The following is a 27,899-nucleotide window of genomic DNA, read 5'->3' as shown; positions in this document are numbered from 1 at the left end:
ATCTTTATTTAAGATCCCGATATGATTTCAAATAGGGATCCTGTTGTTGTTTCTTATGGCACTTACCATGGGCAAGCCCGGTATTCGAAGACAGCCGGTTTAAGCCTGAGGGGAAGCGCCTCCTGTTTCTATAGTAGCGCCATCTAGGGCCAAGAGTTCAACTTTAGCTACACACACGTCACAACCCTTTTTACGGGGCGGACTTCATTCACGCATTTCATTCACTCAACCACAGATCGTAATTTAGACCTGAATCAGAGAACGATAACCCCTGATCCAGTACCCCCAGTGGTATTACTCTCGACATGGAGGACTTTGTGACCACGACAGATTTAACGCACGTCAGCCACCAAGCACACGGGGAGTCTTCGGCCGGAGGGGTTCGAACTCGCAACCAAAGGGACGCGAATCCGACGCTCTACCAACCAGGCTATCCCGGCCCTAATAGGGACCCTAATTTAATGAACAAAAATCTCCACGAACTATTCATCCGCGTCCAATTTAGATGTGGAAAATTATACGTATCATCATTATTCGTTCTATCAATTAAAATATTACAAAAAAAATTGCAATAACCTTTAAGTAGAACTTTAGCAAAACCAAATTAGATGCATGCTACAACGCGAAAGTAGATGTTTGTTTATTTTATTTTTTTTCGTATGTGAAGTAAACAAAGAGGAAGTATTTTAATCGTCTAAAAGTTCTTACTTAGGAATCGCTATGAACTTACGAATTGCTTCGAATTTACGAATCGCTACGAACTTATGAATCATTACGTTTCACACTTACATGCACCTGAAAAATATATTTTTGGAATTATGTCTGTCTGGGAGCACGATAGCTTTGAGCTAGACGGATGAAATTCGGTATATGGTATTTATACAAAATCTGTAGATTTCTATCAGATTTTGAACAACATTTTAGGAGAAGTTGTCTGTCTAGCTACTGAAATTCAAGCGAACCTGATAACTACAAAACGCAAAGAGCTAGAAAGTTAAAATTTCGCACACAAATTTAACATATAATGTGTAGATATTCATCAAATTTGAAATTAAGGAATTAGTCATCTGTCGGTTTGTTCTTTTTCATTTACATCAACACTATAATTCAAAAACGTAACAATTCAAGTAACTGAAATTTGGTTCACAGTTTCAGCATCTCGCATGTAGATTCTCATCAAATTTTGAACCAAATATCTCAAAAGATTAACTATCTGTCGGTCTATTCTTTCCCCAGCATGTAAATGCGATAACACAGAAACGCAATGATTCAAATGTATGGAATTTGGTGATCTTATGACTTCTGTGGTAGCTCTGTGTCGAATTTTGGTTTTAATCAACCAGCAAACAGGTGTCTGAAATACAAATTAGATTATATTTTAACTACATTGCAGTGATTAGCCATTAGAGATCACCCAATGTTCGGCTCTTTCGTCAAAGGTATAAAAGACGACGGCGTTAGTAGGACATATATTTATTCTTCTCAATAAATAGACGTACAAGCATATAAGTAGTTTTATAGAATAACAACAAAAAAGGTGATGCCACTCAAGCTAAAAGTAATTATACAGAATTGTTTGCTTGTTTGCTTGCCGCAACATCCTCCTCTACTTAGTCAACCTCCAGAGGTATGACAGTTGAATTGGACGGGTAATCTCCTTTGACACGAAGGATGCAGGTTCGAATTCTTCCGTCCAGACCATCGATTAATTTCACCACAAGAGCTTTCTTCCACATTTGTCGTGGTCGTAGATCTTCTTGTAATAGGACCAAGTCCCATACTCGTACTCGTGGTGATTGCTTGACACTCTAAAAGTTATTCTTTGGACCATATTTTCCAAAATGTATCCAGTAGGTCTTGCTGTTGCCAGTAAATATTTGTGAGCTTGTTATTTCTAGACTCGGGTCCGGATGGGACGGTGCTCAACTTTCGACCAGTAGGAAATGAGCTGGGGTCAAAGCCTCCTCTGTATCATTCTCACCACGCTCATAAATCAAAGGTCTACTGTTGAGTGAGGCTTCCTCATCTAGTAATGAGTGACCAAAAACTACTTATATGCTTGTGCGTCTATTTATTGTGAAGAATAAATATATGTCATACTAGCATATAAGGAGCGCATTCAGTATTACTCAAATGCAACCATTAGAGAGTAAGCGAGAAAATTTCGGGAAGACCACTTCCATTGGTTTAGAGAAGTTTCATAATTTGAAAGAATCAACTTATCTATTTTTGGAAATTATAAGTGTCTAGTTATCGTCAATAACAAACTATCCGTTTGTAGCATGTTATGAATCTTATCAATGGATAATGTTATTTTTCGGTGCTTTTTAAAACACTTCGTTAATTTTTAGGTAGATAGTCGTAGTAATATTGTGTTCATACTATGAACTGGCATTGCAATGCCTTTCCTACTTTTCTTTATTGTTGTGTGGAATGAAAGAGTAACGAATTTTATTTATTCAGGCTGTAATCTGTCATAATTTGGTACACATAAAAACTTTAAATAAACCCGTATCTGCAATTAGGTACATATATATTTCCGATGTTTTATAAAATTTCCTTTCAAAAATTGAATTTTTCAGTTTTTATTTTTATTTTCAGAACAGTCAGATCACTATTTAATGTTGTTTCTCGCATCAGAAATACAAACAGTTTAGAAATAGGAAGATGTTTCAGAAAACGGCGTGATTCGCAGCTGTTTTCTAAATATTTGAATACCTATGATAGGTGTCAGATAAATATGTTTATTAATTAAGACATTTATCACAAATTTCTTTGAATTTTTTTTACCACTTGATCACTCAATTATTTCAAAAAGTTATAGTTAGAGACAAAAATAGTTTTCAATCAGTTTATTCTTAAGATCTAATTATAATCTTAAAAAGATTTTCTTTCTATCTAAGAAATCCACTGATCCTATAAAAATCATACTGATACTGCAATTAATCTTTAAAAATTCCAGTGCCGCATCATTTTTTTAGTATGGTGAGTATGTAGCATTCATTATTGTCATAATTCCGTTTAGAAATTTCTAAAACAAAAGCTAATCCACTTATTCATCTAAAATTTTATACTCTATATTTCCATTTTTGTATCAGAACACTGCCATTCCTCACTAAAGTCGCAAAAGAGAGGATTTTAATACTCTGCAGTTCGTTAATTATATTCTTATGTTTTAAATTTATTTTGAATAACTAAATAGTTGATCAATGCAGCAACTTAAATCCAGTTTCTGAAATTAAGTAAGATGTTTTAATGATATCATCTAACAAGGAATCCTATAGATGAATTTCGAGATATCTGGAATAGAATGGGTTCCAACGGCTTCTTTTTACTTTTTAGCTTAAATCTATTTATTTTTGTTAGAGATGATAATTCAAAATTTCTTATCTCAGCTTGGTATTATTTTGAAACCAGGCACGATATATTTTGGAATGGACTTCATAATATTGAATCATGGTCAAATGACGAAGGTGATACCTGAGGTGGTAATCTGTTTTTACCAACTTTTCGCTACACAATAACAGAAGAGTTTTATTTCTCGTCCAATTCAATGTATATTGAGTCCATATATACAATAGATTTTCCGTAAAACTTGATCTCGAACCCACGACCTTCTGTTTGGCAATGGACTCATAAGATTGGATCATGATCAGATTACGTAGGCAATACCTGAGATAATAATCCGTCTTTTCAATATTTCGACCCACAACAGCAGGAGAGTTTTGATTCTCATCCGATATGATGTGCATCGAGTCCACATATACAGCGGATTTTCCGTAGAACTTGTACTTGAACCCACGACATTCTACTTTGCAATGGACCTCATAATATTGAGTCATGATCAAAGGAATGAAGGCGATACCTGAGATGGTAATCTGTCTTTCCAATCTTTCGATCTACAAAAGCAGGTGAGTTTTGTTTCTAGTCTGATTTAATGAACATTGAGTCCATATATCCAACGGATTTTCTGTAGAACTGGATCTCGAACCCACGACCTCCTGTTTATGCAATTGAGATTGAAAGCCATGTGTTTTATTGATTGATGAAATGAATCATGACCAATTATTTCAATTTAAGATATCTGTTAGCTGACAAATTGGTTTCAAATTTTTACAGTAAAAAATATTTGAGTAAAAGTAATAAGAAAGGCTATTAAATTTTAATCGAAATTGTTTTTAAGTTTTGATAAATGATCGATTGAAACGCTTCCTTTCGCTTTTTCTTAGAACCTCCTAATCTCACTAAAAGTTTCTTCCTTAGCGTTTAGTTCCCTTAAAATCTAAAACAAAAGCACAGGCAAGAGATTTCACCCAAACGTGATTTCCATAATTTATACATGACCCCTTACACCAAATGAGAGAATAACACTTCCAAGCAAACGTTCGGACGAAGGATTCCCTAGCTCATAAATTTTTCTGGGAACGACTGAACGAATGCGATTGGCTCTTTTTCAGAACTTCTTCAGAATAGAGAAGATTCTTCTTCTAACTCAGTCGGAGGTAGATACCACTCTGATCCTGTATCCTTGTCTCGGAGGGCCGAATAAAGTCCTTTTTTCCTCCCCCGAAAAGGTTCATCGATCTTCTTCAAGTCATTTCATGCTCATGTGCCCTTCCTGTCTGCTTCGGTGGTGAATTTAAATTGTGTTTCTGGCCCTACTTTTTGGTTTAGAACACATTAGCACTTTGGTCTTTCCGATACATTGGACACCATTATTTTTATTTTACGCAGAGAAAGGTAAGTATAACAATTCGTCTTTCTTTCTTAGTCCTTTTTTATACCTTTGCAAGATTTTATGTCTTTTTGCCTTTCCATATTGGAATTCGTTTTGCTTCAAAGATTCGTTGAGATCTTTTCTTTTCCTCAGGCTGCACAGAATTCTATCAGCAACTTTCTTGGGTTTTAAGAAGAAAATGAAAAAAAAAAAAAAAAAAAAAAGATCAGCAAGGAAGAATTTCAATCAAATTTCATGTTTAGCATCTATTGAAAGCAATTTAAATTGCATTATTTTCTTAAAGAATTTAAGAAATTTCTTTTAAGTTTCTTTTATTTATTTCTTTTTAATTAATTAGTTGATTCAGAATTCTAATTATTAATTATTATTTCCAACCTCTAAACGACGGTAATTGTTGTTGGTAAAATAAGATTAGAATTACGAAATACTTTCCAGTTAAATAATTATAAATAATATTTTAAGATATTTAAAGTTAGTTCATATATTCAAATAAATTTATTGTTAAGAAGCAATTAGTAATTATGAAAAGATTTTAATTTCAAGAAACACTTTGGGCTTAGAAAGCAATTTACTATCTCCAGTAAAGTTACCAAATTGTAGTCAGTGATTACTATGCTTGACAGTTTTTGATATGGCATAAATATCGTTTCCATTTAAATAGTCCTATTTATTATCTTAGTAGATTTAAAGATAATTCATATATTTAGGTTAAACTTCATCACTGTTTATTGAAAGTCTTTATTTAAAACAAGAGTTGCCTGATTTTGTGGAACTCTTATTTCTAGAGAAATCAAAGCTCTCCAATTAGCTGAGATGATCTCGAAAAAAAAATTGGTATTGAAAAAAAATCTTGTATATATTCCATAATTTTAGAAAATACTAGTAAATAATAATTTTAGAAAATACTAGTACTCTTATTAAAAAGTAATAAAATTTAATTTTAGAAAAATGTGAAGAAAAATTTGAACTTTATACAAAAAATTTGGTTAGTACATAAAGTGATTAGAGGTTCTGGATTGATTGAGACTATTTTGGTTTTCGATTCTTTGTTCTAAGTTGAAAAAGTGTCTCACATTTGTTTGCCTTTGAAAAGTGTCAAACGTTCGAATCTGTTATAACTTTACTCATCAATAAATAGCTCATATTTAAAAAATATTGACAATATTTGATTGGTAGAACATGCAATGTTTGGAAAAGTTTCCCTCCCAATTTTCACCAAATATTCCAATCTGTTATAACTTTACTCATCAATAAATAGCTCATATTTAAAAAAGATTGACAATATTTGATTGGTAGAGCATGCAATGTTTGGAAAAATTTCCCTCCCAATTTTCACCAAATATTCCAATCTGTTATAACTTTACTCATCAATAAATAGCTCATATTTAAAAAAAGATTGACAATATTTGATTGGTAGAACATGCAATGTTTGGAAAAATTTCCCTCCCAATTTTCACCAAACGACGAATGGGTTCACCCTAATATGACCTTTGTAGATTAATTTAGTTCCGAACAAAAGGATACAGCAAATAACTTCCTATTTCATTATTTTATAATTTTTTAATTTACTTATTTACGTATTTATTTTTTGCTTTTTATTCAATGTTCTCACCACTACTCAAAAATCAGGATTGTTCGTTCGAGTTCCATAATGTAACGGGTTGATTCAGGGAAGTGTGTAGTAGAAACATATTCTGCTCGTAGTTGCTCATAGTTGTTTTTGTAAATGGACGGCCAATTTAAGAATTAATTGATCGCAATGAATGCTGTAGCTGCACGCACACTCACATCAATGAAGAAATATCGAATAAAAGGTAAGCGGTTTAAATAAAGAGCAGAGGAATAAAGAAATTACTATTATTTTAGAAGAGAAATTGTTTAAAAAATTTAAACACTAAATTCAATTTTTTTAATAAAAAAATTTTGTTTCGCTGATTTACGATACAAAATTAATTTCAAAAGCAGAAGCATACTATAGAGAATTTCATGTCATCAATATTTATAAGTTATTTATCATTATAAGTTACTTTGAATACCTTAAATGTTATTCTCTCTAGCCAAAAATAATAGAGGTAGTTGATGAATTTTATTTATTCCGTAATAATAGCAGCAAAAGAAAATACTTATAATATATATATATATATATATATATATATTTACAATAAAAGAACACACACACACACACACACACACACACACACACACACACACACACACACACACACACACACACACACACACACACACACACACACACACTATAAAAAACTAGATCAAATTAAAAAATAAATTAAAAATATTGCTTCTATTTTTTATTTTGAGTGTTAAAATAGTTTTCTGAATTTTTCAATAATTTCAGCTTTGCATTTTAAATTTATAGACAGGATACCTGGCAATAAAGATTTGCTTTCTTATTCTTTTCTGTAAGAAATAGTTTGAAGGTGCTTAAAACTCTTTTTACGGATTTTCCATTTTTCAAGATTCGGAATAATGCGGATTTGGGAACTTCAATTGTGTGAGCTGTTTATCTTATGGCACCCACCTTTTCTGCTAAGACAAATGTGTATGATTTTTCCAAGTGTTTCTCCATAAACTTTGCAATTATTGTTTTTTTAAAGAGTCAAAAATAACATACGATTCAACTTTAAAATTATTTTTAGAAAGACGATTCCTGATACGGTCATTCTGTTGCACTTCAATTGTTTTGCAACTAAAGTAATCGCACCTTTTTGTGACTTTTTTTTCTTCTCATGCATTAATAATTGAACAACCACAGCTCGGTCTCCCCTTAGAAGCTCTCTTTTCTTCATCTTAATTTTTTAATGGGTTGATATACGGTTGAAATGAAACAACCAATTTCGATCAACGGATGAAATTAGAAAAATGGTCATAATTCGTCATAATTAGGTTAACTTAAAACTTGGAAGATGAGTCAAAACAAATGACAGATGCTATGGAAAAATTATTTTAATTGAAGACTCTTCTGTTTTTGTGCTACAGCATAACTTATAGCTGCATTCACCAATAATTCTATTTTAAATATTAAATTGCCACTATCATTATAGAAAGAAGGGGTAACACGTTTTAAAGTAGATTTATATATAGAGTGTAATTAATAATATATATGTTACAATAAATGTGATAAATCCGGTGATTATGTATAATTACTGGTGATGATTCATAATCATAATTAAACTTATTGGCGATTATGAATGAACAATGCTTAGCTGATTTTTTAAGACATATTTTTAAGCAAATGCAATTGTCCGAAGTACTTAACAATGCCCAAATGGAATTTTAAGAAGTTCAAAAATTCTATTTTGTGTCTTGTATATTTTCATACATTTTTTCCGAATTCCACTATTATAATTTAAGTGGCAACGACATTTTGAATCCATTTAATAGTAAAAAGGTTTTATTAATACAAGAAATCGTTTGGCATAAGTAGCTTTCCATCGTTTGTACCTTTCTATGAAATAAAAAAAATAAATAAAATGAAATCTGCGATCACAAATTTCAAGTTATCACGTGAGAAAATTATTATTTTTAAAGTTATTATTTGTCTTAATTAATTTAAGTGCTTGACCAGTTTAAATCGGTTTGAAACAATCACGAGACTTCTCTATCTGTCTCTACTACTCCTCTTTCTCTATATACAGTTGCTGAAACAATTGAGAGTACATCTTACTTTTACTTGATGAATCTGACTTTCAATATAAATATCACATTACCGAGAAGTGCGAACATGTTTTTATTTTTACTCATACCAAATGGTTTAATTTAAAGTAAAAATAAGGAAAAATCAACGAAAAACCTCAAATCTGAAAAATTTCAGAAGCATTTTAAATAAACATACGCAGATGTTTGCCTCAAAAAATTGAGAATACACCAATGAAATATTTGCAATATCACGCATAAAAAGAACGTGTCAGTATTTAGTTGCATGTCTTTTGGTTCTTATAATGGCCTCTAAACGTCATGGTACCAATTCGATCAATTTTTGGTGGTATCTGAAGATATTTTATTCCATTCTTCTTGCAATACTTATTTTAAATGGGGTTTGTTTCTAATTTTGTGTTTTTGAATCACTATTTCGAGTGTGGCCCACAGATATTCAATGGTATTGATGTCGGGGTACTGTGGTGGTGGTGTGTATATGCTGTTTACAAGGAATAAGACACCGCATTTTGACATTACATGCTTTCTGTTTGGAGTTGTTGTCCTGCTAGAAAATGAAATATCCCTCTAAACCCACAATTTTGGTACTTTCCTTTAGATTGCTGCGAAGTATATCCAAGTAAGCCATATGACTCATAATGTCATTTTTAAAAACTAAATTTCTTACACCAGATGAAGCCATACAACCCCAACGCATGACGGAGTCACCACCATGTTTAACTGTACGGTGTAAATTTTTTGGATCCAAAATAGTATTAGGCTTTCTCCATGTGGTGCAACAGGTGTCACTGCCAAAAATGTTGCATTTTTTTCCATCATTAAATATAACTTTCTTCCATAAGTTATTGGTCTTCAATTGATGAGTTTTTGTATATTTTGAACTATTTTTCTAAATTTGCAACCTGATGAAGTGTTTCTCTCTAACAATTCGATTTTTATATCCAGCTTGTCTAGTTACATTCCACACAGTTTTAACACTTACACTTTTGCCTATGATTTGAGAAATTCCAAGTTGGATGAACTATACGGCCTCAGTAATCTAAAGGAAAGTGATAAAAATTGGGTTTAGATGAAATTTTCATTTTCCAGGATGACAAAGACCCCAAACAGAACGCAAGTAACGTCAGAATGTTGTGTCTTTTTCATTGTAAACAGCATTTATACACATACCATCACAGTACTCCGACATCAATGCCATTGAATATCTGTGAGTCACACTCGAAATAGTGGTTCAAAAACACAAAATTAGAAACAAAACCCATTTAAAACAAGTTTGCAAGAAGAATGGGGTAAAATATCTTCCAATACCACCAAAAATTAGTCGAATTGGTACCAGGACGTTTAAAGGTCATTATAAAAGTCAAAATACATGCAATTGAATATTGACAATTTTGTTCTTTGCGAGATATTACAAAAATTTCCGTGGTGCATTCTCAATGCTTTGAGGCAAAAATCTGCGCATGTTTATTTAAAATGCTTCTGAAATTTTTCAGTTTAGAGGTTTTTCGTTGATTTTTCTTTATTTTTACTTTAAATTAAACCATCTGATGGGTAAAAATAAAATCATGTTTGCACTTCCCGGTAATGTGTTATTTAATTGAAAGTCAGATTTATCAAGTAAAAGTAAGGTGTACTCTCAATTGTTTGAGCTACTATATATATAATGATAATTTTTTTAAACTTTCATTTTTAATGTTTCTAGTTGGCAAACAGAGTTTTGGAGCTCGACCCATTTTGAGATGAAAAAAACCCGTCGTTTTTCTAAATATCGACGTAGGCTGATAGTCTCGTGATTGTTTTAAACTGGTTAATGACTTAAATTAATTAAGACAATTCGTAAGAATTCAGAGAATGTATAATATGGAAATCAAATTGTAACTTTAATTGGCGATAAATCGCCAAATGTGACAACTTTCTGCATTATTTTCTAATAACCTTATTTTAATTATTTGAAATTATCCCTGGACCAACAATCTTTTATCGATTAAACAAACAATATTTTAATTTGTTTGGTTTATTTTTAAAAGATTGCTGCGCGAGTTAGGCAATAACACTGTGATTTCCAAGGGAAATACTACAACAGCAAACGATAGATAATGGAAAAACTATACTGTGAAAGCCGACTCTGAAATAAAACTACATTAGCAGAGGAAAGATACTTCAAACGCTATACCGTGAAAGCTGACTCCAAAATAAAACATGGGATAATTTGATGTCAACGCATTTTGAGGCTTCAACAATTTGTTGCCTTCAATTCGCTTAAAAAACCTCAAGCCAAAAAAAAAAAAAAAAAAAAAAAACATCATGTACTCACATGATAAAAAAATTTCTCATATTTGAATTAATTCTTTGTATTATCATGTTTTATGCATAACATTTAATAGTTCATATGAAGAAAGTATAACTAAAATAATTTTGAATTTTTTTAAAGCAAACACACATATATATATATATATATATATATATTTCTCTTTTCTTGGCTAATTTATATTTTATTATCTGATTATTTCTGATTAGCTTTCTTGTTTATTAGATATCAAATTTAATAACTATTTCATTGCCTTTGAATTTAAATAATTTATTTTTAGTATTATGTCCTCTTTTGACTTCTCTTCTAATTATCGTCTCGGAGTGTTGACTTTGATTTAAGTGTTTCAGGTTCATCAAATTTGGTCACCTGATTTCAGAATACTTCAGTATTAATCACAAATAGTATTATTTATTAATTAAGTTTTCCTCTAATTAATATTATTTTAGAAAAGAAATTAGAAATTCCCTTTTCATCGTCGACATTTGTTATAAATTCAATTTATTTCAGATCTTAAAATTTTAATTATCTCTTTGAGATAGTTCAAAAATTCCTGAAGGTAAAAGTATCGTTTGTAGTGATTCGTGAAGCTAACAAATATGAATAAATGATTATGTACACTAAATTATTTTATCAAGCTATTCTAGAAACAACAATTAATGAAAATAAGTCTTTTAATATCAGAATTTAGATGAATTTTTATTTATAAGATTCAATTAAGCATAAAGATATATTTATAGCAATAAAAAATATAATTCTAAAGAAATGAATTACAGCCGATTAATTAATTAATTAAATACAATAAATAAAAATTTGGCCCAAAAAATTTATACAATATGAATAAGGAGCTCAAGAAGTGTAAATAAAAAGCGCAATAAATGTATTTTAAAGAAAGGCTTTTAAATTATTTTTTTATCAAGAACATTTAAATATTTGAGCGAATGAAAATTGCTATTTAATGAAGATTTAGTTAAATATAAAAGTACATGCTGCAAAAAAATTCAATTTTCATTTTTCTGAAAATAATACTGCAAAGAATTTTAATTCGAACTCTTTTTAAAGAAAATATGAATAATAAAGAAGAGAGAATTGTAAGGTTAATAAGAAAAATTATAAAGTTCCAATTTTAGCATTGGATGAATCTAGAACATCGCTCAAATGTAACATAAGCATGACATGCTCATATATAAAAATAATTTGCCAACTAATAAATACTATGAAATTTCTATAGGTATTTAACTTTAATTGTTAAAAGGAAATAAAGTATTTAATGAATTATTGATGTTTAAATATCGACTTATTGAAGAATATTGAAAAAAGTGGACTGTACATTTTGTGCATTTTAAATGAGATAATATTAATTTAAAAATATTCTTTAAAATATAGTATTATCTCGCTTTTTCAATTTTTGCTTGATCAGAGGTGCAAAAGGCAGGAAAGCGTAAATCGTGGGTACAAATCACATAGATAAAAATGATCAGGAAAAAAGAGGTGAAAATTTTGTAATTATTTTAATATAAAGAATTTCAATCTTATTTTAGTACTTCAAACAAATATATATATATATATATATATAACCAATCTTAAGTAAGAAAAAGTTTGAAAACGAAACAAAAATGAAAACGAAACAAAAACAGTTTCGAAATCGCAACTAAAATTTATAACCTATTTAAACTAAAACCAAAAAAAAAAAGAACTTCATAGTATTTAGAGAGCGCAATTGCAGCTACTTCTAAAACACAGATGAATTAATACAAAAGTATTAGAATCAAGTTAATAGGAAAAACAAAAATCAAAAAAATTAAACCAAAAAAATTATAAAAAATATAAAAAAAGAATCCGGCCTGAAGACTTTTTCAAGGGTCACCCTCAGGCAGGGATTCAAAGAAAGGGATTTTTTCTGTGAGGAAAAACAGAAATTGTCTAAAAATGATTCCTCGTGACCCGAAAATCCCCTGAAATTATGCTCAAGAGATATACCATTTTAACAGAAAGGAAATATAAAACAACAAATAAGAAGAAATTAACCACAACAAAGTAAAAATACAATAACAAAAATAACAATAAAAACAAACAATAGCACAAAATTAAAAATTAAAAACGAAAAGGCCAGTACATACCATTAACAGTCAAGAAAACTTTAAACTATTGATTGTGATTCCCTGTTTTTAAAAATCTAGCGGTAAATTATGTATATATATATATATATATATATATATATATATATATATATATATATATATATATATATATATATATATATATATATATATATATATATATATATATATATATATATATATATATATATATATATATATATATATATATAATAATAATAATAATAATAATAATTGCAAATACTGCTTTGCCTTTGTTTTTGCTTATTCTAAGAATAATTATGAGAATTATTAAAAACATGTTAAATATTATGAGATATATTCTTTTAATTTGATTATCTTTCACAGCGTGAATATAGAATTACTTAATGAAATCACTTGATTTGAAAGTTAAACCATAACAGTACATATAACAAGATGCTATAAATGTTTCTGTTTTTATACGTGAAAAAATTAGGAGTTTAATAAGTAGTATTGTATGTATAATATTAACAAATATTTATTTCTGATGAAAGGCATAATTTTTTTATTCTTACGGAAATATGTAATATAAATTGAATTTTTTTTGTATCTTTTATTCTTTACTCCTCGCTTTAGGTGTGCAGTTGGTTCTCCTGGATTGATGGTTGCTAAAAATTCCAATAAAATATATTGTGTAACTTAGTCTTAATGGCTTTCCTCAGCAAAAAGTTTTTATACTTCAAATTCAATATACACCATTTTAGAAGTCCTACATAGCTCTATTATTGTGCTTTAATTTCCTGAATTTTATCTCTATATCTATATGGATCCATTTATATCCCAAGAAAGACAAAGTGTTTAAAATGGACAAAATTTAAAAAAATTTCACCCTTACTTGATTCGAAAGTTAAACCATGAAAGTACATATAACAAAATGTCAAAATTTTTATTACTACTCAAAATGGCAAAACAATTCGAATCTTTATATTTTAATCATAGCAATCGAAAAAAAAATCCAGAATGAAATATTGCATTAACAACGAAAATGATTTGATTTCACTTCATCAGTGACATATTTTTTTGAAATACACTTATTGATACCCTTTTGAATACACTTATTTGAAATACATTTATTGAAAATTAATTAAAATAAAAAAAATATTTATGGCAAAAACCGATGTAATTGAAATGGTAAATTTTTAAATTTTTACATGATGTAAAAATAATTTTTATTTTGTAATATTTTCGCAAGTTTATTTGCTCAGAAAAAAGCAAAATTTTATTTAATTTGCAATTAATTAATTTAAATTTCCAAAAATATTATTTCGAGGTGCAAATTTTTACTCTTTAAATTATATCTATGTCTAAAGAGGTATTTCTAAGCCAAAAGGTTCAGGTTATAGAGCGTCAACATACTCAAAAACATTCTTTATTATTAATAGAAATATTCTTCATTTGTCTTTCAAGGTTTCATAAAAATCAACAAAATTATTTTCAACTCCTCCATTAATGATGTAGTCTTGAAATTCGAACGTTTTTGGTTGATTACAATTCTATTTCGTAAAAATATTTTCCCTCTCAAAGTTTTTGCAATAATATAAACAAAGTAAAGCACTAAGTAAAATGTATATAATCTGAGGATTGTAACATATTGTAAACATAAGAAATCTGATAGGACAAACAAAAAGGGTAGCAAAAGGTGCAGAAAATTTAATTTTAATCTAAAAATTTTACAAAGCCAAGGTAAAAATCTAATAATATTGCATTCGGTTGTCTATATTTGGATATATTTGTGTACATTAATGCGCATTGATAAAAAGTTTAAACATTTTCGTAAGAACTTTTGCATATTTTCAGAGCCAGTCTACCTTGTCTAGAGAACAAGGAAGTGAAAAAGTATTTTGTGAATTTTATATAAAATTAACAATTTATATCATAAGAATTGGTTCTAAATAATCTTTGGGCATCTTAAGGATTTAAAATATTATTGAGTTGAATGATTAAAAAAAAGCTTTTTGAAATGTCAGTGAATTTCACATTTAACTTAAATTCTGAAAAGTAAAGACGCATAAAATGCCACCGGGCATATCAGGAATTGGAAGAAAGGTTGATGTCAAGCCGAGCAATTGTCCAGTGCCTTGTCAGAGCATTCAAAAGTTCTGTCGCTCAAAGCAGAAACTAAAAGTTAGGCAACCAGAAAAAAAGACATTCGAAAAGGAAACGTCAATCCGAAGAACTCCGAAAAGAAGCGAATTCGATTTCATTTCAAAAACTTACGAAAACGTCCTTTTGATCTTCAGAAAACCGTTTTTTTTAATAGAAAAATAAATAATAGGATTTAAAAAAATGTAATTTTCATTATAAAAATGCAGTTTTATATTAAGGCTTAAAATTCTTTTATTTATATTCTTATATTTAATTTAAACAATAAATATTAATATATTTAAATTAGCAATATAAGATCTAAATGTCGATATAAGTCATAAAAGACGAAACTTTTCAGCAGCCTGATGAACCGAGGTTCACTGGGCAGTAAAAAAATATTAAATCCTGTTTTTTGGAGAAAATATTTAGATACGAAGCATATACTGATTGCATATGAATATTTTTTACTCTTATCTTATTAACAGTTAATATAACTGTTCATTTAAATAAAAAAAATCACAAATACACTTAGTTTAACATGTCATTCGAAATGGTTAACAAAATAATTGCATTGTTATTATTGGATGTGAGCCAAACGTATTCGTATTCAGATAATGTCATACAGCGCCATCTTACAAAAGTTTGAGGTGCCAGTTGGTTATCCTCCTATGGCAACAATGCAAGTGCCACAACAATTTACGAGATTGCACTAAATGACATTGGCTGCATGAGAGCAGATAGGAGAAAGCTTTAATAGTTAGTTATAAAAAAGTGTTTCTTTTGTGTGTGTAAATTCGAGTTTTCCTGGAAAGGCATCTATAGAAATAAACTTAAAAAACAAAATTTTATCTAAATATAAAATTTGATTCAAATCGATATATATATATATATATATATATATATATATATATATATATATATATATACACACAAAAATTGGTCGTTTAAAGTTATAAGATTATTATATTAAGTATCCATAAAATTATTTTTCTGAAAGAATATTGTTATTAGTTAGGAAAACTTCATTAATCTCTAGTTATAGCTTCATTATACATGTATTGATTTTATGATTTCGAAACTAGTATTTTTTTTAGTTTTTATTATATTTTATGACATTTAATACAAAAATTTATGGAAGAGTGCTTTAAATTTCGAGGAAAAATTCTAGGTTTTTTTAGTACTCATTACTCATTATTTTATTACTCATCTAGTAATATTCTCTTATTTATATTATTTAATTCATACCACAATCATATATGTACTATTGCTGTTGTTTCATTAATACTGAAATTCCTCATTATGATAATTGTTACATGCTTAAGCTTTTTAAAGAATTTTTTCATACTAAAGTTTCTTATTGAAGGGTAAAATTAATAATTCGGAAAATCCTATTAATATTTAAGAATTTATGCAGTTTTAATTATAACCTTAACAATGCTTAACTGCTTCATCATGATTATATTAATTTATTAATTTTAGAATTTCATTTCATGATACGTTCGTCTAATATAGTTATTACTTCTGATGAAATCGCAAATGATATCTGTATTGGAATAAGTAATTAAAAATCATAAACCGTAGCTCATATGAAAGTGTAATTTTCAAGCTGTACTTTTAAAAATAAAATGTGCTTTTTTATTTTAATTTGTTAAGATTATACTTTTTTTCAGTTATAAGAAGACAAATTCATTCACATCTGGTAATAAGTTACCGGGTAAGTAAGTAGATTCCTCACTTACAATTTCCTTTGCAATAATAACAGAAAGGCTGTAATGGCCACATTTACGATGCCAGGTCGTACTTCTTAAGGGAGGAGCAGGGGCTGTAAGAACCATTTTGTAATTTTACCATAATGTCTGTGTTATTATCGTTGTGATCTGAAATTCAGAATCTGGATTCAGAAGCAGAACGGGAGTTTTTGCTTATGTTTATGTGGGTAGCTCTAATCCCACTTAATTTAGCATATCTAGACAAACCTTTAGTTAAGTATGCATGATGAAGGAGAAGTATGCATTTCTGTTGTATTAATTAGGTAATATTTGACGTAGAAGTCTAATTAGGCTTCAAAACATAGCCTTCTTCGTGGATTTTCAGAGGAAACTAAGCCATATTTGTGTTTCGCTTAGAAAAACCCCTTCAATTTCTTACTGGATTTAGGGTGAGTAGTTTGATATTAAAGTGTATATTGGTTTATAGAATTTCGAATTATGCTAATTAAAAGCTCAGCAAAAGGATTTGGCATAGTCATTTTTCGATATAAATCTTTCTAAATACAGAAATAACTATCAAGTAACTACTGATTTACTAATGAAAATAAAACCAAGATATACGTCTTAGTTAAACCCACATCAGCCCACTCACTCAAAGGGTTTAAAATGTATGAAAGATCAGCAGGAAAATCTAAATAAGTTACACTTTAATATAAGAATAAGAATATAAGAAATATTTTAAAATAGTAGTATATAAAAATGTTTTGATGTTGTGACATGAAATAAAATTAAATGATAGAATAATCACACAACAAATATAACTATTCTTGCCATGTAATATTTTAACATGTAATTATTTCCAATATTAATTTTGGGCATCAGTTATATTGGTAGTTATATTGGTTTTCTATGGATGCTTTATATGCACTAGTTGTTTACATGTTTATATTTTTAATTTTTTTAATAAATATATCTAAATAATATTACGTGATTAAAAATCATTTTTTCATTTAAAAACATTTCTTGAAGTCTTTATTAATACTGCATGCACACACACAAAAAAAGATTAAATCTTTATTTTATTTAAATTTCTTTAATATATCAAACTTGATAAGTATTATATAAAATAATGAGCTTAAATTTGTTCGAATTTATTCAAAATTTCCTTCCTATCTGGAATGATGCTAATTAATGTTGCCGTTCATAATTTAATTCTCTCAGAAAATGTGATTAATTATTTTGGTTTCTTCTTTTTGACAATGATAATTCTATAAAAATTAAAAAAAAAAATTATTTATCTGTTCGTTCTACAGTCAATTGTTTCAAACTACCGAGATTAATTATTTTTTGAGTAAAATAAGATTAAACGAAAATAATGAAAATATATCTTGATTATTATCAGTTATAATTTTGGCAAAAAAAGTAATCCGTTTATCCCACAGTTCTTATATTTATAGCATTCACAAAAAAAAAAAAAAATTCTTCCGAATAAAACCTAAACATTTTTTTCTCGCATTTCGTAGATTTACACAAATTTAAGCCCTCAATATGGCTTTTCCATATTTAACTTTATTTAGTCGGGAAAAGTCTTAATAATTTAGGAAACCTCTCCTTCATTGTAACGTAAACAAAAAAAAAATTTTTTTTTTTTCTTCGGAATACTAAGTTCACTATAGTGTTACTCTAAAAATATGTCTTGCTCCATTTGTTTCGGTAGTGGGTTTTTAAGGTTAAATACAGTATTTAAAAATAAAAGCAACTTCTCTTCTGAGTTGTTTTGAATTTTCCATCTTTCATCGGAATAACAGTCGTACATTAAAAAAAAAGTTTAATTTTATTACTTTTGACGTTAAAAGGAAAATCGTTTGCGTTTACATTCGAAATGTGTTCAAAAATTAAATTCATAACTTTTGTTGTAATTGACAGGTTGACTAATGTAATTTTAAAGTTTTCAGTAAAATACTTGCCGATCCGTCTTATTGCGTTGTTTTCTATAGTATGAAAATAAGATTTATTTTAGTTATTTTAAAGTGTTTATAATGGGGAGAATGAAGCTAAAAGAAATACGCATAAACAATGTCACTTCACAAAGACATTAGCTGACAAGATGATTAAGAGTTTAATTTCGATCATAGCAAAAGCGTTAAAAGATGGTGTTCTCATTCATATAGCATAGACAATTTTAAAATTTTTGCTTATTCAGATCTTTCCATCAGCAGTGGCCATTTCAAATTCGAGACAGGTTTTCAATTTTTCAAAATAAACAAAATAGAGACAACAGTGATGCTGGAGTTATGAAATACCATCTTAAAATATCAGTATCTGTTCATCTAGATAAAATTTGGAAAATTCAATATTTAATTAAAATATATTAAGAGTGAATGTTTTATAATTTTACAAAAAAATGACTGAAAAAAGTTTCGTTGTATAAAATAATCGAGGCATAAAACATAGTGATGTCGGGAGCCTGTGGTATATTTTTATTCGATCTATTTGCAACTAAGCAAAATTGTTGTATTTTGTATTTTATCAGCAAATAAAGCTTTTTGATATCTGACACTAATGGTAACTGATATGGTTCATCAATTTCTTTGAAGGCGAAAGTTTACAAAAAATAAGAGAACAAATACAAATTGATCAATGTTCAAATTTTGCTAACTTTCAGTTATACAAAAGAGGTAATTAATAAAAAATTATTATATTTTAAACTTATTAAAATTATTTGATATTATAAGAATAATCTTACGATAAACTTATTATGAATAACTACTGAAAGGTTGAACTATTTCTTTACATAGTATAGTTAGAATAAGTTTATTGTCTTTCGAAACTCGATTCGATCGAACGTCGTTTTGGAATGATCCTTTGAAAGATATAGAAAATATGTTTTGTTGCTGAATATAATGGTAAAGTTTAGAAAATTTTTGGGAAGTTATATTTTTAAAATTGTGAGAATATAAACATTTTGCAACATTTTGAAAAAATAATAAAACTATTAATTCTTTTTCAGATCCTGTGAATTACTTTCCGGACGCAACTTATTTCGAAAACAATAACAACAACAAAAAAAGGCAATAAATTTATCATGATTTCAAAATTTTCATAACAAATTTATTTTTTCCTCCAGCTACGTCATATACACAAAGAATATTAGATACAAACTCAACTGATATATAAGGAAAAATGGTTATATATTTCGAAAAATGATGAAATACCATTTGGTAACGATGTACTTCATGCTCACTTACATGTTAATCATAAAGAGCAATGATGGAAGTCAAGCTAAAACATCTAATTCTTCCTTTATTGAAACAAAGAATCTTAGCTGCGCTTCGAATGGAAGAGGTAGATTTAAAAGATCTTATTTTACAACGCACCTACCGCTGCATTGCCCACCATGCGAACAGATTCACTGCTTCAAAAACAAAAGGCGGCGTTTACATTGCAAAGGTGGTTGGACTCTAGGTATTTGTGGATGTTGCAAGGTATGTGCAAAAGTAGAAGGAGAAGAATGTGGTGGACAACATAAATATCTTGGTAAATGTGACGAAGGACTGGTATGTGAACCTCAAGAACCAAGGGTCATTAGCTTTATACACAATGGAATAAAAACTGTTTATAAAGTTGAAAAAGGAATATGCAGAAAAGGTAAGAATTCTTTTGGTTTATCTTTAAAAGTATTTTTTCGGGGCTTTGAAACTAGTTTTTTCATCACGTATGGCTTTATTTTAAAACAATGGCAGGTCAAGGTAATAAGTTTTATTATTCCCTTAGTTTTTTAATGCCAGCAGTTATAGTCATTAAAATAGTGTTTAATATTACCTAGGATGGTTATACGTATGCTACTTACAGTGTTTCTAACGCGAAAATCAAGAATTAGCATATCAATCTCAAAAATTAGGGAATACAGGAGAATATTATTTATTTATTAATCTATATCTATATCTATACTTATAATAAAGCTCAATGTGTGTGTGTGTGTTGGCGCTCTACAGGCCAGGTCATTCGACCTACAGCTACCAAATTTGGTACATGTATACCTTAGAGGTCGGGAATGTGCACCTGGGGTCCCTTTTTTTGAAATTTTAATTAGAATTTTAATTATTAATTAAAAACTAACTTTCCCGCCAAAAAATCTTCCATTTTCCCCACCGCCAACTTTTCCGCCAAAATAATCTTCCATTTTCCCCACCGCCAAATGAGAAAGGCTTCAGTTTTTTTTCTCCCAACAGTAATGAGGCTAGGGTTAACATTTTTCGGCCGATTATTTCAAACGAATCTGTTTATTTTGTTAATGTTTGATGCATTTAAAATTAAACATTGTTAATTAATCCATATTTCAGATTCATTCTGAAGTACTTTTGAATTAAAATAACACAGAATAAAGGAAATTAAAAATGTATAATCTGCATAGCGTTACCCCAACTGGAGTAGAAAAATTCACGCATTTGCGTTACCTAACTGGCGAAAAAAATTCACGCATGCGCATTGTTCTGATTGTTGTCATGACAACCGCTATCAACGGATGATTTAAATTATTTTTAGGTTAGTTGCATGCTTTTGTAATTAAATTGTATTTATGTTAGTTATATATTTTTTGTATATGCTTATAGTTTTAAGTACATCGTTTTTTAAGTAGTTTTTTTAAACCTGTTTTCGACCGATTATTTTTAACGATTCCTTTTACTTTCTTAGTGTTTGATGCATTTAAAATTAAACATTGTTCAACGTTTCTGTTCATGATGAATCTGAGAATCTGTTGACAAATTCTTGAGATATTACATAAATTAAGAAAGATATTCTTTAGTGCCCATAAAGTTTAAACGCTCAGTGACTCTATTATCAGTAATCATATTATTAAAAAAAATGCTTCTTTTCAGTAAAAAATATTATTATATTAATTGCAGATTAATCATTTACACTTTAATTTAAAGCATAAATTCTACGAAGGGTAACAGAAAATGAGAGAGATACATATCACGTTATGACTGAAGGCCTTTATAATATTATTAGTGAATTATATGACTATCAAAATTTGAAGTTTTAAAATATTTTGCTGAAGAATCTATTAAAGTTGGAATTGCATAAAATATTTAATTATTAAAATTTTAACGAACATTAAGATTGGCGAACCGGCTGGTCACCAAAGGTGGCGAGTTTTAAATAAATAACCATTGAATAAAAGATCTGCAACCGAAGAGACGACAATATTGAATGATTAAACAAAATAAAAATACAAAGAAATAGAAATTAAAATACAAAGCAAATATAAATAGTTTTCACAAATGAATAAGAAACTTCTTTATTATACAGCATTTTAAGGATCACATAAAATTACTAAAATATGATACTTGATTTTTATAGATAATCTTAAAATAATCTAACTGTTGTCTAGAAAACCAGTTTCAATTTTTCTTTATAATTTTCTTCTAAATCTTCATAATATGATTATGTTTGTGTTTATATAATTTTAATGTGGTTTTAAATATTCATCATATATTGATAATTGCTTCAAAATAAAAAAATAATTGAATATATTTTTAATTTTCTAAGATTTGAAAATTTTTATTATGATGTACAGATTACTATATTTATCTACAGTTGTAAGTACTCTTTTATATATCAATGGGAATTATTTCAAAACAGCACATGTGTCATATTTTTATCAAATATATAATACTTCAATCAAACATATGTTATGGACAATATGATAAATCGATTAATCCCTTTTACAAGTTATAATTGATAGTAATTAATTAATCACTATTAACATCAACATATTTCAATTGCTTATGCTCATATTGTTATAAAATTATTTTAAATCTATATTTTTTGCAGCTAAAATGATTAATCAAGATATTTTAATGTGGCAGTTTTCATTGAGTGGACCATTCTAAAACTACAAGTCAGATGGCGTATTAAAAATTCTGAATCATTTAATAGACATGCCAAAACTGAACTTTGAGAAATCACATGCTTTTGAAATATTAAAAACTGTACAGCATTTCCTAAAGTAATGTAGATTTTTTTGTGACAAATTCATTTCTTTCACTTTGAATTCAAATAAAATTTGAAAGAATATTTTTAGAGCTCGAAATTCAAAAATTGATATTATATATATATATATATATATATATATATATGATTATTTTTTTTTTACATCTTCCACTTCTTCATAAAGAGCAAACTCTATTTTTTACTATATGTAAAAAAAAAAAATAAATAATTATTTTAAATGCGAAAAATTCAATTTTTTCTCGCTATCGTAAAACTTGAACAATTCAGGTTGCATTGCTTAACAGGCGACGAAATTTAAGGTAAATTTTAAATAGTTTTTTGTTAAATCTCTGTATCTTGCGATCATCAAATTAAAATTAAGTACTGAAATCTAATTATATTGTAGGCATATAAAAACAGTAACTTAAATATCTATTTAAGTCTAATCTTTTATAGCATATTTCCAATAATATATGAATAACATGCATTGGATTTCTGTCTAAGATCTTTCTCGTTTTAGAAATAAACGTCTCCATATCAATCGATTTTATTTTACGGAAAACCATTTTGCTAGTGATCAAACAATTCTCAATAGAATGTTGTGTTAAGAAGTCATCAATGAAATTTACTTGTGGGAATTATATATTTTCAAAGGAAATAAAATAAAACATCTTCTATTCGTCGACAAAAATGTGGAAAAATATTATTAAAAATTTAATTTTTTCATAGTTTTCATTATGATTCTTTATGAGAAATGAAAAAAAAACATGCACAAAATAATACATATGTTCCTTTAAAAACTAAGTCCTAAATGAAAATATTCAAAAATCTTCATTATTTTAGAAATTGCTTGGAATAAAATTTCGAAAATAATACAATAACACTTTTCACATATATTTTTCATGCATATAATCAGATATTCCTTATATAGCCTGTATATGGAAAAGAAGCTTCTGGCCTTTTGCAACGTTATTAAAAATTTATTTTAAATAACATTTTTTTAACTAAATAAATTGAAAAATGCAATATAAATTACAATTTACCATCCTTAAGAGAAATTAATAAAGGCACAATGAAGATAAATATGGTTTATCAAAATCTGGAAGATGTCAAGGAAACTATTGTTATTATTTATGAGCTATTTTGATGAAATTAAGAAAAATATTTTGTAGGGAACTTTTTGGAGATCGTATAATACTGGAATAATGGAAGACAGGAAAAATGAATAGATAAGGGAAAAAAATTCTGTTCTCAAATATAATTTTTGGAAAATTTTCAAAAATTCATTTAGTTTTTGCAATAATTATTTTGAGTAATTTCTATTATAGATTTAGATTTATACTTGAAAAATCAATGTTTCACCAGTTAATTTATGAACGTTTCATAAGGTTAAAAATATTGTTGCCAAATTTATTATTAATGGTTTTAGAACAATGAGAACAATAGGAATGTTCTTTTTTTTGATTATTTTTTGTATTACATGGAAAGTTCATGCTCATATCATACTCCAAATAGAGAATACATATTTTCAAAAACTGCATTTTTCTTTTGAGCGATTTCACCCTGATACAAATGTTTTTTTTAAATAAAAAATGTCAAAAATGACAGTTTTTTATAAAGATCACTCGACAAATTTCATTTAGCTTTTTATAAGTTATTGTGTTGGCATACCCATAGAAATGATAAAAATGAATTTTTTTTCTGTCACTTTAAAATGTATGTATATGAATTTATCTAAGCATGCATTTTTTGTGGATTATAGTACTTCCTCAATCTGTACTCATACGCAAGGAAGGTAAAAAAAATATTTTTCCTTTCTTTTCTGAAAACTTGTTACCTATTATTGTATTTCTATTTTTTAAAATATTTATTTGAAAAAACATTCATAATTTTTGATTGAATAACTGATGAAAAATAATAATATAGATTTTCTTTTTTTTCTCCAGGTTTTACACAACCTTATGAGTTTCAAGACATTTGTAAACCTAAATGCTCTCCAGCATTTTGTATGAAAAATCCCAGAGGAATTTGTTCAGCAAAGTAAGTGATTGATATAAATCTCGTGATTACCATAATTCGAAGTATCAGTTATTGAAAAAAAATAGCAATAAAATTCATTGTAAATTGTTTAAAAAAGTAAATAAAAGTAGCATGTCTTAGGTATATCTTTATATTTTAATGCACTTATAATTAATCGCATTAACAAGATAACAATTGTATGTATATTGTTTCATAAATGTATTCATTCACAAAACCATTTTACTAATACAATCTGTTTTCGGTTTTTCTTTTCCTCTACAGAAGTATATAGAGCCCTTTTATAAATTCAAATAGATACTGTTTAAGAAATAGGAAACTAAAAGAAAAATCATAAAAGAAAACATGGTGATGAACACCACCAAGATATGATAGAGGGTGCTATTTGTCATGTTTGTTGTTAGATTTCAACACTAGTCATTGAAAGTTTATGATCATATCCTAAATATGGTCAATATCCTACAATTTATGATTGCTGAGAAGATGAAGTTGCTACTTCTTTTCAAAAATCTTCATGGTCATTAAAAATGCCTTTGAAATGCCGGATTTTTTCGAAAACGTTTGTCATGCCATGCGCAGTTATTGAAAAATAAGCATTATTGTTTAAGAAATTTTTGCGAAGCTAAACAAATGCACGAACTACACAAATGTGAAGGTTGTTTATCGGCAGATTAAGCAGCAGTTCTTAATATTTCTGACTTGTTATTTCTTCATCTTCAAATATCTTCGAACACCCAAAAAGCATTTCCAATTTATCTTGTTTTTTTGAGCTATATATTTGCACTAACAATTTTCACTCTCAATTTTGTATCTGCTATATACATCCTAATCTGTTAATTTTTTTTACATAAAAACCTCAGTTTGATACAAAATTAATACCCTTCATAATAAAGATCTTCATCTTCGGATATCTTCGAACACCTTAAATCTCCAGTTTAGCTTGTTTTTGAGCTTTATATTTGCACTGACGATTTTCATTCTGAATTTTGAATCTCCTGTATAGTTCCTTACTTTAGTTCACTTCTCTTGAAATTTTTAGAAATAAAAACCTCATTTTGATATACAACTAATATCCTTCATAATCATGATTTAATTATTACAAGCTGTCACCGAACAGAAAATTGTTATCCATCAATTTACCCGGTATCGATCGAATGAAATGAAGCTTAAAGGCGAACCAAACTCTGCCCACAAAGTGAAAGGAAAGAAACAGCAAGACAAACTCCAATACCGTCTCCTCATCAACAGAGAATTGATTTTGTTAGGCGAGAAAGTCGGCCAACTGATGGAAAAGGGTAACTGATGATTGGGCACTTCCGGAAGGCTGCATAAATCTATAAAGCAAATGCTGGAACTGCCAGTGAAATTAATGAACTTGCCCACGGAAAAGAAAACCTAATAAGCTATCAGTAGTACTAATTAACACGGTAAATGGTCAAGTTTTTTTCCATCGAAATTTTAGTTGAATTTGATAACAGTATGCGAAAATTTATGGAAAGGAAGGTTCAGAACTTTCCAAATTTTCCTTTCTGGTAATTTTGCTAACTAAATTCAGTTAATGAAGTTTGGGGATTTTTTTTTTATGTAGAGTGTTTTGAAATATAGAGTATATTATTAGAAACTATAAGGTTTTAGAAGCCTTTAAAGTTTTTAAAGATTTTTAACATTATCATTAAATGAGAAAAAAATTGCTGCTATTCTTATTTTTACACTTAAATAGGAATTATATTAAGTGTTCTAGATCCTGTTTGCCATTTAGATAGGAAAAAAATGAATTTAAACATGCTTTTTAAAAATAATTCCAACGAATATATAAATCCATAAATCTAAATCCATTTCGATGCAATATAATCATGCCACAAATTTCAAAACTATAGAATCTATATATCTGCAATTTATGATCACTCATTGAAAGGTTGAAAGATGCATTTAAAAAATGCAAAATTATTCCACAATAAATTTAAATCCATTAAATAAAGATTCAAACCAGAATGTAACGTACATACTCAATAGTTTCTTCTGGAGGTTTTATGGAATATCTCATTGTGGTCTGAGGGAGTAATCGCAGCATAAATCAATAAATAGAAGAAGATCATCAAGTACAGTAGCAGTAGCAGTAGCATATTTATCAGGTGAATAGGTGAGATGAAAATTTGTAACAAATTAGAAATGATGTATGTGTACATTTATACATCTATTATACGATTGTGTTTCCAGTTTATTTCTATTGTCAGAATTCTTTTATCGAGCTACATTAGATGCTGATGACTGCAGTGAGTTATCAGTACTTAGTAGGGCAGCCTTTATTTTTTATTACAGCTTCACACTGATGTTTCATTGAGCTGACTAGAGTTTTAAGATCTTCTTTCGGTATTGATGATTGTAGGAAACGATTATAGCCTCAATTAATTCTCTTTTATTTGATAAACGCTTCATATGTACAAGAGTTTTCAAACGGTGCCATGAGTTCCCAATAATTTTGAGGTCAAAACTATTTCCTGGCCATGATAACAATTCAATGCTCTTTGTACTAAACCACTCTTTCGATATTTTTGCTGTGTGGCAAGGAACTGAATCAGTTGAAAAATAAATGATTCGTTGTTGGGAAAGAAATTACTGATGGAAGGTGTAAGTTTGGTTCTAGAATAGCGTCAATGTATTTTCTTGCATTTAATGTCCGATGAAGGACACCAATACCGTTTGCTGACATGCATGACCAAATCATAACACTAACTGAGTTCTTTATAGTTGGCTGAATGTAGTCAGGATGTGGTTCTTCGCCTATTCTACGTCTTACCTATTTTCGCCATTACTACCGAATAACTATATCTTTGTTTCCTCACTCCATATAACTTGTGACCGCTGATCATTTGTCTAATTGATGTATTCCTTTGTCCACTATTGTCTTTTTTAAACTGAGGTAAGGTTTTTTTCGAGGAATTCTGTCTCTTTTTCTAATATCTAATAATCTTCTCCTGATTGATCTGGAACTGACAGAAACACCAGCATCTTTGATGACTGAAAGTCATCGTTGATGACTTTCTTCTATCTTGGAGACATAGTCTTTTTATTTTTCTGTCATTAACAGATATGGCACAGCTTTATCAGCCATTTCCTCTTTTGTTTTTTAGTTGAATTTGTCTCCTGATATCGTAAACAAACTTTTCGGACTCCAGGTGTAGTCACTGAACCACTCACCTTTCTTG

The 27,899-nt window shown here is 28.5% G+C and overlaps 1 protein-coding gene across 2 annotated transcripts in view; it reads left to right on the top strand.

Annotated features, from left to right (window-relative positions):
• The first annotated feature begins 4,491 nt into the window (after positions 1-4,491).
• LOC129961715 (uncharacterized) overlaps positions 4,492-27,899 on the top strand; it is a 30,915-nt gene continuing 7,507 nt past the window's right edge. Inside the window, exons 1-4 of one of the 2 annotated variants that reach the window (XM_056075256.1) lie at positions 4,492-4,740; positions 16,621-16,664; positions 19,670-20,307; positions 24,603-24,696. In XM_056075256.1, the coding sequence (XP_055931231.1) occupies positions 19,863-20,307; positions 24,603-24,696 (539 nt within the window). In that variant the 5' untranslated portion in view covers positions 4,492-4,740; positions 16,621-16,664; positions 19,670-19,862. The remainder of the gene's footprint in view (positions 4,741-16,620; positions 16,665-19,669; positions 20,308-24,602; positions 24,697-27,899) is intronic. The other variant, XM_056075257.1, reaches the window with a different exon arrangement.

The sequence above is a fragment of the Argiope bruennichi genome, chromosome 2 (genome assembly GCF_947563725.1).
Source record: "Argiope bruennichi chromosome 2, qqArgBrue1.1, whole genome shotgun sequence".
In the NCBI taxonomy this organism is placed as follows: Eukaryota; Metazoa; Arthropoda; class Arachnida; order Araneae; family Araneidae; genus Argiope; species Argiope bruennichi.
The sequence above is the reverse complement of the archived record's forward strand: the minus strand, read 5'-3'. Positions and strand labels throughout refer to the sequence as shown.